The 11,162-nt window shown below is 38.0% G+C and overlaps 1 protein-coding gene across 1 annotated transcript in view; it reads left to right on the top strand.

Moving 5' to 3' along the window:
- The first annotated feature begins 338 nt into the window (after positions 1 to 338).
- Positions 339 to 11,162, top strand: part of GNAI3 (G protein subunit alpha i3) — an 81,491-nt gene continuing 70,667 nt past the window's right edge. The window contains exon 1 of the mRNA XM_072423612.1: positions 339 to 493. Coding sequence (XP_072279713.1) covers positions 376 to 493 — 118 coding nt within the window. The 5' untranslated portion in view covers positions 339 to 375. The remainder of the gene's footprint in view (positions 494 to 11,162) is intronic.

Raw genomic sequence — 11,162 nt, 5'->3', positions numbered from 1 at the left:
TTTGTATCAGCTCACGGGGTCCCCTGTGTACCCTGAAAATGTCACGTTTGTACAACAATTGGTTTGGGAGATATGAAGGTTTATTCATTGGAGGTAATGACAGCAGCATGAACATAGATCTCATGCAGATGCTGCTGGTATAGGAAGGGTAGAATTATTTCACAGTGCAAAGTGGGCTGGGAGCAGCACAACTGACCGAGGTCTATAGAACAGGAAGAGCTCATCTCAAACTGAAGCAGAATCGTATAGAAAAAGATAGGAGATGCGCGCCCAGACAGAGCAGAAACCGCTGAGTGTGACGTCATTGTACACGCCCAATCAGCTGGTAGTACACATTCCTAAAGTAGGATTATCTCATAGGACACCGTTTCCACCATGGGCTGCACACTGAGCACTGAGGATAAAGCGGCATCTGAAAGGAGTAAAATGATAGATCGCAACCTGCGGGAGGACGGCGAGAAATCATCCAAAGAAGTCAAACTGCTATTACTTGGTGGGGACAAGTTTACTCTAAGCCGTTCTAGCAATTTATATTATTATTAAGAGATATAGTGTCTGGTTATTGGCAGTGAGGAGTCAGTAACTGCAGCCCCATTAAATTAAATGCTTACTAGCTTTTATGTTACTTTATTTTTGTGATACTGCCTGTATTACCTGTATATATGTGGAGGCAGGGGTGTGTTGATTAACTTTTTCATTTTTATACACTTTTTTTTGGTAACTTTTATTGCTTTCACGAGGGGGATGAAGCAAGTAGAGGGATTGACACACGAGGCATCTGAGCAATGGTATGAGAGGTGGATTTAGCAAGAGGCAGAATTAAGTGGGGATTGGAAAGCTGCTAGCCTGTTGGTAGACCGCACACAGATAAAGGTGTTGCAGTGGAATATGACACAGCTAGGTTCCTTCACTGTTTTCTTCTATATTAAGAATGTGTTTGGGCCGTATTACCTGATGATTTACTTGAAGTCTAAAGAAAGAGAAAACAAGTGACCGTGTCGAAGACAGAAGAAAGCTTAACAAGAATTATTATGGTGCAGTGTCCCTTGGATTTTGCTACCAAGAGGTCCCTGGTGACTTTAATGTGACCAGTTAATGTGGAGGCTTTGTGTAGGATAACACAGATTTCACACCTGACGTGACTGTGTTGAAGTAGTTTGAATATGCTTTCTGTAAGCTGATTTCGGAGGGCAGAGGGTTTAAGGTTTGTAAAGCATTGAAGCAGATGTGAGGATTGTGTCTGTAATAATTTCTACACAATCAAGTGATGGTCAGTGCAGAGGGGCTGCAGGCAAAGAAGAGCATAGAGGGTGTGAGGTACAGATTTGTGATCTGAGAGAGGACCTGTAGTGTTCCTAAAGTTTGAGATTGACGGATCCAAGTTAAAACAATGTCCTGAGAAATAATTTTGCCTGGGCTAGTAGGTATTATAGTTGCCCCATACATTCTTATATGAAGGAAAGACTGGGAAATTACCCACTTACATGGCCTAGGTAGGATACTTTCCAAAGACTGCGGTTGTGCAGCTCAGCTGCCTTTGCTGACCTCCTTCTTTACATCCAGAGCTGTTTAGCAAATGTTTCCTGTTTTGCGGGAGCTTCTTGTAAAACAGACCAGTCATGTTTTCTGCAAAGTGACTGATCCGGTACATACAAGGTCACACTTGTGACTTAGCATCAGAAGAAATGGCTAAGAAGATAGTGGCAGCAAAGGGACTAGGAAAACTGTCAATTAATTGCTCAAGGAGGACAAATAAATAGCTGTGTCTGCCAAAATGTGCGAGTATAGTTGGCTGCACTTTATGGCAAGGAAATTAGATCACAGTTGTTTTAATATGTACAAATAGCCATTATTCAGAGCACTTATGAGAGCTTAAAGCAGAATTCTCACCTCCCCATATGCAGTATTACAGACATCTTTTTCTTTTTAATATCACCTGTTAAAAAAATGTAAATGCTGTAGGTTTTCTATCCCATGTTAGAATTCCCTGTTGTTCTTTCATAGCATTGCATCATTAGTTAGTGGTTTGTTCCTGTTTTTTTTTCTTTTGCCCTGCCAATGATAAAGGCAATACAAAGAAGTTATGGTTTGTGATGTCTGTGCTGTTAGCAGTGATAGAGTAGAACTGATAACAAAGGTTAGTGAAAAACTATTCAGAGACTAGGTCAGTATAGGGGTAAAAAGTAAGGTTTAAGATTGTTTTATAAATTGCAGTAAATGGGAGCATAGGGAATTTACAGCATGCCTGAGGGTATGAGAACCATATAAAGCTGCACATGCCCCTCCCTCTGTATGGATACTGGCTACAGGGGCTGCTAGAAACTGTGTTGGGATTTTTGAAAGCCCTTGTAATTATATCACAAAGGGATTATACAATACAGGATCAAAGATAGGGCAATATTCTTGGTAAGTGGATGAATTTTGGATCTAAAGTTAGGGGTGGATCAATACAATCAAGAGACAAACCTCTGCCTTTTAATATGAGCTAGAAGTGTTAGAACTTTTGGTTAATTTATTGTCCTTTTTCTAATGACCCCTTGGAAAATTACTGAGTTTAATTTATGCATAGTTTTCATTTAGACCAGATCTGTTTTCTCATTTAATTCTGCCATTAGGATAATAATGAACAGTGTGTGGGCAATGTGGAATTTATGTGGTTATGTTTTTATGCATGGTCGCTATTGCAAACATGCCGAATTACTATTTTCATACCCAACCGATTAAAATGTCTGCCTGCCTTAGTACATTACATTTATGTAATTGTTATCTGTGTTAATTTAATTACTTTACTAGTAATAAAAATGTACCTTTCATCTTATCAGCTGTGCCCTGGAAACATGTTGGATTAAACATTTACTGTTGGAAAGTAATAGACTTCACAAGGATATACTACATATTATTAGTTAGTCCCTTTTACAAGTTTTATGTTAGAAGAAAAGCATGCTTCTTGCTGTTAAATACATTGTTCAAAAATTGTGTGTGCTTAATGGGGAAGTGCCATGTTTAACAGGAAGGAAAACTTACTTAAAGGCTTTTTTGTTTTGCAAGTTTTGAAATTTTAAGTCAGCAGCTTGATATTGCAAAGTGTACATTTTACAGTGGAATTTCCTCCTATGTTAGGTGGAATGTGGGAGGGTTAGCTCTCCTCTTAATTGTCTTATTGTGAATTGTGAAGATTTCTTTTCACTTTCTGTACAAGTGCTTTGCTTCATGTGTCAAAGTCCACATTCTGGAATGTGTTTTCTGTATATTATACTGATTTGTGAGAGGTACAATGTTGTGTCATGAGCATTCGTCAGATTTCCTTTCCTCTTAAGGCATTAAATAGAGTTGGAAACGTCTTGAAGCTATGAAACACAAAGTCACCAGCACTCCAAAATACAGGGTTCTGTCTCTGGTAAAAAAATCATTGTCATGGCATGTTAAAAAAAAAAAAACATAAAAATAAACAAACCCTACACTCACTTTTATGTTAAAAAAAAACATTTCAGAACTGCACAGGGTCACTATGTTGCCTTAATGAAGGGAACCTGTATGCCCCCAAACGTTGGTGTTCAACATGTTTTGACTGTTCTTTTATAATAAAGCCAGATTTTTTTGAGTACATATGATTTGTGCTCCATTTTGATTTCTTTCCTTTCCATCAGCCTTACCTTGTTTTACCCCTCCAAAAGATTTAACCTTTCTAGCAAAGTTTTCCTGAATTTAATTTTTTTTTTCTCTAATGTTCCTCCTTTTCACAATTATGCTTCCTCCTTCCTTTTTTAATCCTCCACTCATAGTAAAAAATTCTGTAATTTATGAATAGTCATTCTGGTTCCATTAACCATTTCGACTAGGTTAGAGTACCAAAAAATTTTGCACACTCATTCATATAAAGTAACACTGCATGTAAATCCTGCATGGGCATTTAACTCTTTAAGTGCAAAGGGGGGGGAGGGGTCACACCACAAGGGTATTTATATAATATTTAGCCTGGGTCTACATAAATGGTTTTAAAAACGCATATAAACGTTCCTACTATGTTTTTATGCACTTTTACAAGCGTTTTAAAGCTTAATTTTAAAACGCTAAACTTTTTTATAAACGCCTATGATACGTTTTACCGCGGATTGCCCCGATTTGCGACGATTTTACATAGGCGTTTATAAAAGGTTTACTTTTAGCCCTTTCAGGGAATGAGTACAGGGGTACATAAAACCCATTACTCATTCCCTGAAAGGGTTAAAATATGTGTAGAACATTGGACGAGGCCTAAATGGTAAAATATTTTATTAAATGTGTATGTGTTTGTGTAACAAAACTTTTTTTTTTATAGGTAATCCCAATGACAAGATGATTTCCATGGCTGCAATCATGACATGAGCACAGCCATGGAACTCCTCCTGACAGTGAGGGATCGCAGGGCACTAGGGGTTAAATGAGGACAAGGCTCTCCATACTCCCCTAGTGCTCTGTGATTGGCTGAGGTTTTACGTTTCTCAGCCATTCAGCACTAGACTTGAATGGGAAGCCTTGACCATTCATCACTAGTGCTCTGTGATTGGCTGAGAAATAGGAAACCCTGATGACAGCTCATGACATGTGTTCTGTATCTGTAGCACATACTACAGCTTCTCCAGGGCTGCGGGAGTAATCAGGGGAGCAGAGCAGTCAGCATAGCAGAGCTCCGCTGACTGCTCTGCTCCCTGATTGGCTGAGGAAAGGGAAATCCTGATGATGCTTGAGCTGTCATCAGGTTTTATGTACCCCTGTACTCATTCCCCAGGGTGGGGTGGTGGGGAGCTGGGAGTCTCCATATTAAAGGGGGCTTCCAGATTCCAAAGACCTGCTAAAAACATTTTTAAAAGCCCCTATTGTTGCCCACGTTGTAAGCAACGTTTAAGATAAAGCTCAAAAACGTGCCTAAAGGACACGTCCTGGTGTAGATTAGCCCATTGGAATAAGCTATGGGGGCATGGGGGCTTCAAACATGGGCTTTAAAAGCGTCAGGTAAAACGCTGGGGAAACAGTCTGTCTAGACTAAGCCTTACCTAGAGTTAGGCTTTAAATTACAAAATGTGTAGCAATAATATTTTATGGTATTCTTAGCCAAAGGAAGAGTTTTAAAACTGATCTTTGCATTTGGTTGCTTGTAACACAGACCCATATTCTTTAGTCCCATCCACACTTATGTCCTATGTTTGCTCATGCAGATCTGGACTTTGTTCTCTTTGCTTCACTCCCTGTGGCTGCACTGTGAGTTTATCTTGTCACAGCAATGAAACTTAAGGTGCGTACACACTTCCAATTTTTATCGTTCCAATCGAACGACGAACGATCGATTGGGCAAAAAATCGTTCGTAAAAAAGTAACCAACGACGCCGACGAACGAGGAAAGTCGCTGGAAACGAACGACCGGACCGACGGATCGGATTGGACGACGATCGTTGAACATCGTTCGTGTGTACGGTCGTTCGTTGATCGTCCATGTTCAGAGCATGCGTGATGAACGAACGTCCGTTCACTTTCCTGTCGTGCACATAGTTCCTCTATCGCTCAAATGATCGTATCTATTGTGTGTACAATATCTACGAACGATCGTGTCGTTAACTCTATGTGTAGGATCGGTGCTATACGATCGTTCGTATATATCGTGCATGAACGTTCGTCGTTCGTTTTCCAACGATAATAATTGGAAGTGTGTACGTAGCACTTGTGGCTTTGGAACAATAGCACAGCTGCACAATTAGACAACTTTTGTTCTTCATCTCACCAAGCACAGTTGGGAGCTCATGCTTTTTTGATGGTGAATGCGATCACTTAGCTTTAACACATTCCCTACTGAAAATTTCAAACCTGTAGAACAGGGGTGTCAAACTCAAATACACAGAGGGACACAAAATTAAAAACATAGACAAAATAGCCGGCCAACCATGACATTTATTGAAATAATTGAGGAAATGTTTCCTTCTTATTAGATTTAAACCCTTTTCATATGGAAACAAAAAGGTTTTGCTTCTTATTCAATCTGGAACAAGCTTATAATAGAGAGGGAGGCATAAACATTTTTTTTAATTTTATTTAAGAAAAATTCTTATGCCTCCTTCTCTATTTGTAGCCTTCTGAGCTAAATTTCAATGATAACCTTTTTGCAATGATAACCTTTTTGCAAACTGGCTAACAATTATAATAACAATATTCTTTTATGAAAATCCAACCATTCAAGTCCATGCCTTGGAGTAGCAGGGAAAAGTGACCCGCCGCCTTATGAGTGAAACTCCTTCCTTATTGAAATAGCGCAGCTACCAAAACTCCCCGCATTATTTGTGTCTATAAAACAGTCTAATGCAGGGGCACGCATAATCAGAGAGCCCACTGGTCTATAGACGAGAGTGATGCCAGGAATTGTAGTAGCGGCGCTATTTCAATGCAGCGGCGAGCCAGCCGCATTTTATATTTAGGATTCCTTTGGGGGCCAGAGTTTGACACCCCTGCTGTAGAAAATCTAAATACATAAAAAAAATGGATTATTATAGAATGCTTATGGTTTTTGGTTTGTTACCTAGAGAATAGTATTGCTCTGGTCATAGTAATAAATTAATTAAAGGTGTTTATGGGAAAATCAGAAATGTGTTTTCAGTGTGTCAAAGGTTAGTAAACCAGGCTAACTTCCTCTTTCTGCAAAGCGTATTGCATCATCTTAACTGCTTGGAAACCAATGGAGTGTACCAATGTGATGCTTTTATTACATCACAACCTCAGGTAACTAAACCAGGATATCTCTTGTTTAATTAACTAGTTTAAATTTTGTTTTAATAAGGAATTTCATATTGTGACTTAGGATGCATACATTTTCCCTATTTACAGTTAACCCTTTCGTAAAACGGAAAACTTGCACCAAAAGAAAGAAACCAATGATATTAGGTGTATGATTATGCTATCTGCCATGTATGGACCAATTTTATATTATCAATGAGCAATAAAGTAAAACACAAGGCCAAACTTTTTTTTTTTTATCAAGGATTTTTTTTTATGCTGCATGTTTCCCAAATACAAGCGCCTACTTGATGTATTTAATGCTCTTCAGCACATGTGCCAATATAATATTCAAAAATATCTCTAGTTGCACACCTCAGCATCCAAGAGTAAAACAAATATACAGCCCAGTGTATAGAGCACAGGGGTCAAGATTATATAATATAAATGTGTGAAAGTTTTAGAAGTATTTACATAGCCTGTGCATTCACTTTCTCGTTACCACACAAACCTGCCCTCACTAACCTTCTTCTAAAAGCATGACTGGCTGTTCCTGTGTCTTCAGTTTCTTATTCTCTGTTTCTGGCCTGTAAATGCTTGTGTGAAAGTACGCCCCTTTCTCTGTCAGCATAGACATGCACCTGATACAGTATCTCACCACAATGTATTTCCTACTCAAGATGGCAAAGGATGTTTACAAATACTCACATTCTGAGTCTGCGAGACTTTGCTGTGAAAGGAAAATATTATTCAGAATAACATAAAAATGGTATGAATATTTTATAATAAAATCCCTCCTGTAGATTCTCCTTGCTCCTGTCTCTAACACTCTTCTGCCCAAGTGTCTTGGGTCCAGAGTATCTCCCTAAATGTCCCCCTGGGTAATCCTACCCACTGCCACTTCCTTTCCTATCCTTGTAATAGTCAGCCAACCTCCTCTTTTGCATCACTAAATGTCCTTCTCACATTCATTCAATCCCTCCCACATGGTGATTCAATTATTACCAAGTATTGTAACAATGAAATGTGAGAATCTTTACTGTCCTCTACAAGATTCTTATCTTCTCATATCATACACAAGTATTTTAGTGCACAACAAAGTTGGCAGTTATCAAATAACCCCTCTAATGTCTTGGGGAGAGAAGAGTTGTTGTGTCTAGGCCTTTTGGCAGAAAGACTTGTTTGAATGCAAATATTCCCCCCCAAAAAAATATTTTGTCCCTTCCTTCAAATCCCACATCTTTTTTTAACTACAGTGATATACTGTCACAGGCGCTGAATGTCATCCCCTACATCCCTACAATGCAGCACCAATATTCCTGCTTCATAAATGACCAAAGGCCTGCCCACAACCTGGCTTATTAGATAGTGGAGGAGTGAGTGATGTCTTCCTGCCAACTTGCCTCTTGCAAACTACTCAAACACTCCTACTCTTTTTTTAAACAAGCAAAACATGCCAACAGCACAGCAATAGGAGATAAACAGTACAGAAATCATAGAGATACAGAACACCTGTGATCCACACAGGAATTGTTACAATTCAACTTTACAATAAGAATTAACAACAACATATTTAAAGAAAAGAAAAAACACACATGGTTTAGCCCAAAATAAATAAAATAAAATGATAAAAAAGGAGCGATGTGGAGGGAGAAAGAAGTCTTGTTACTTTAAAAGGTAAGTATATTTCAAATAGAAAGAAGAGAAAAAGTTCTCGGAGAAGGCAATCCAACCAAGGTTGCCAAACAGCTAAAAATTTGTCATGAGTGTCATTAACAATAGCAGTAATTTTTTCAATAACCAAAGTACCATGCATACAATTCTTAACTTCTAGAAAGTTCAGAACAAAAGATTTCCAAGCAGAAGCAATAGTTTGGTAGCCATAAAAATGTGTAATAAGGATGGTCAACTTCCTATCGATATTAGGGAAAGGAACATGAAACAAAGCATGTCGCAGATCTTTAGGTAAATTAAGGCCTAGTAGAGAGTTAGAGTTAATCATATGACATACCCTTATCCACAATCTAGACACTTTAGGACATTGCCACCATTATATGACCCATGGAGCCTCTCACTTTACATCCTCTAAGAAAATTTGTCAACATAGATGAAACTGCATGCTCTATTTGGGCAGAAGTTGGATACCACCTTTTAAGAACTTTATAAGAACTAGAACCACCTTTTAAGAATTTTATAAGAACTAGAACAAGTACATTTCTGGAACATTTAGGAATAGTTTGCCATAAGCTAGAGGTATCTTCCTCAGTGAAAACAAAAGAGTTCCCTTTTCGAAGCCGATAGATAAGATAAAAGTTTTTTAACCTCCCTAGCGGTAATCCCGAGTGTGACTCAGGGTGGGTTTTACATGCAAAAAGTGGTAATCCCGAGTCACACTCGTGGTCGCTTTTAACTAAAAAAAAAAGAGTCTTGCTGGTCCCTGCAGGTCCTGGGGACACGTCCTGCTACTCCGATCTCCAGCCCCAAAGTGCAGATACAGACTCTATGGGGTTTCCCGGTGACGTCGGTGCGGGGGGGAGGATTGGCGGGAAATTTAAATTCAAAAATTGGATTCAATACAAAATAGCTGTACTGAGTCCAATAGAAGGATATAATTATATTATATATATATTATATATGCTACTATACAGTTACATTACATGTTTAAATATATATATTTTAACAGAATTTTATGTTTATATAAGTTTATTATTAAATGTATTAAATATTAGTGAGTTATGCCTAAGAATTACAGCCTACAATGAAAAACAAATTTCCATGCAAAAAACTGTACCACTTTTTGCATGGAAATTCAGACGGAATTAGACCGCTAAGGAGGTTAAACCATGAAATCACAAAAGAACTATAGAAAAAGGATATAGCACCTGTCGTACTTGGTTTATCTATACAAATTTGTACGAACATACTAATAGTCTAAGGGAACTGAGATCAACAAATCAAACGTATTTGCAAATAATAGAAAAGTTCTTTATTAGGTATTTTGTACTTCTTCTTAAGATAGGCAAAAGTATGTATCCCTAAAATAGATAACATAGAACCAACTGTAGTAAGGTTATGTTGGGTCCACCATCAATTTTATTGACAAGACCTGGTCGAAAAAGGTGATTATTGAATAAGTCCACCAATGGACAATGTACAGTAATAAGTTTCACTTTATACTTAACTAAATCCCATAGCTTTACTTTATGTATCATAAACGTACTCGCATTTTTAGATCTAGGAGATGGAGGGCCCCAGATCAGATTAAACAAATATATCAGATGTGCAAGAGTTGCTTCCATAAGCCCCCTAAGGGACAGTCTTTGTTATGGATAGAAATAAGAGGTGTTATTTGGGAAGCCTTAAAATAAGAATACAAATGAGGTACTCCAAGACTACCTGACAATTTAGGCCGAAAAAGTACATTTCTATTGAATTCCCGATTCCCAAACAAATATCAAAACCTTTTTTGTAGAATCTGACAAACATTATAGGTAAAATGTATAGGAAGGACCCTTATTGGATAGAGAATCTTTGGCAAAAAAGTCATTTTAATAGCCTGTATATGTCCGAACCAGGAAATATGATGCAAATTCCAAGATTTCAAGAGAGCATAAAGTGACCTATGCAGAGGAACATAATTAGCCTTGTAATAATCCATAGGATTTGCGACAACTTGGATACCAAGATAGGGCAACATTTTGACCCATTTGTATAGGTAGTTAGCTTTGGTTCGGACATATTACCACAGTGTTTACCTGTTGCGGTTGGACAGTGTTAAATAGCATCTATCCAAAAAATTAATTCCTTGCCCAAATTCTACTCATGCAATGTGAGTTTTAAGTACTGTCATGATATTGAATCAAAAGCTTTATTCATATCCAAATAAAAAAAGCATAAACTTTTGACTGGATATTTTAGCTAAATAAGTAACAAATTACGGCGAATACCATCAGAAGCTTGGCACGCAGGGACAAAGCCAACTTGATCCTTATGGATTGAAGAAGGTAAAAAACCCATTCAATTTATTGGCCAATACTTTAGTAAAATTTTAAGATCTACATTTAGCAGCGAAATGGGCCTATAATTAGCCCAACTAAGAAGGTCCTTATCCCTTTTTAAGGATCATCACCACCTATGCCTGCAACACAGCTAGACTAGGAAATCCAGAAGGTTTATAAAAATTATAAAAAGTAGTTAACTGTGGAACAATGATCAGCCATTTTTTTTATAAAAGAGGCTTGTGAACCCATCTGGACCACACCGTTTACCATTTTTTTTTTAACAGTGCCCAGTACTTCCAAATCAGTTATGTCTGCACCCAATAAATCTGCATGTTCAGAAGAAAATTTTGGAAGACGCACCTTGTACCCACAGAAATGAGTGGGTACAAGTAGAAGAGATTTCTGATAGAGCGCTATTCAGTT

The sequence above is a fragment of the Pyxicephalus adspersus genome, chromosome 1 (assembly GCF_032062135.1).
Source record: "Pyxicephalus adspersus chromosome 1, UCB_Pads_2.0, whole genome shotgun sequence".
NCBI classification, from domain to species: domain Eukaryota; kingdom Metazoa; phylum Chordata; class Amphibia; order Anura; family Pyxicephalidae; genus Pyxicephalus; species Pyxicephalus adspersus.
The sequence above is the reverse complement of the archived record's forward strand: the minus strand, read 5'-3'. Positions and strand labels throughout refer to the sequence as shown.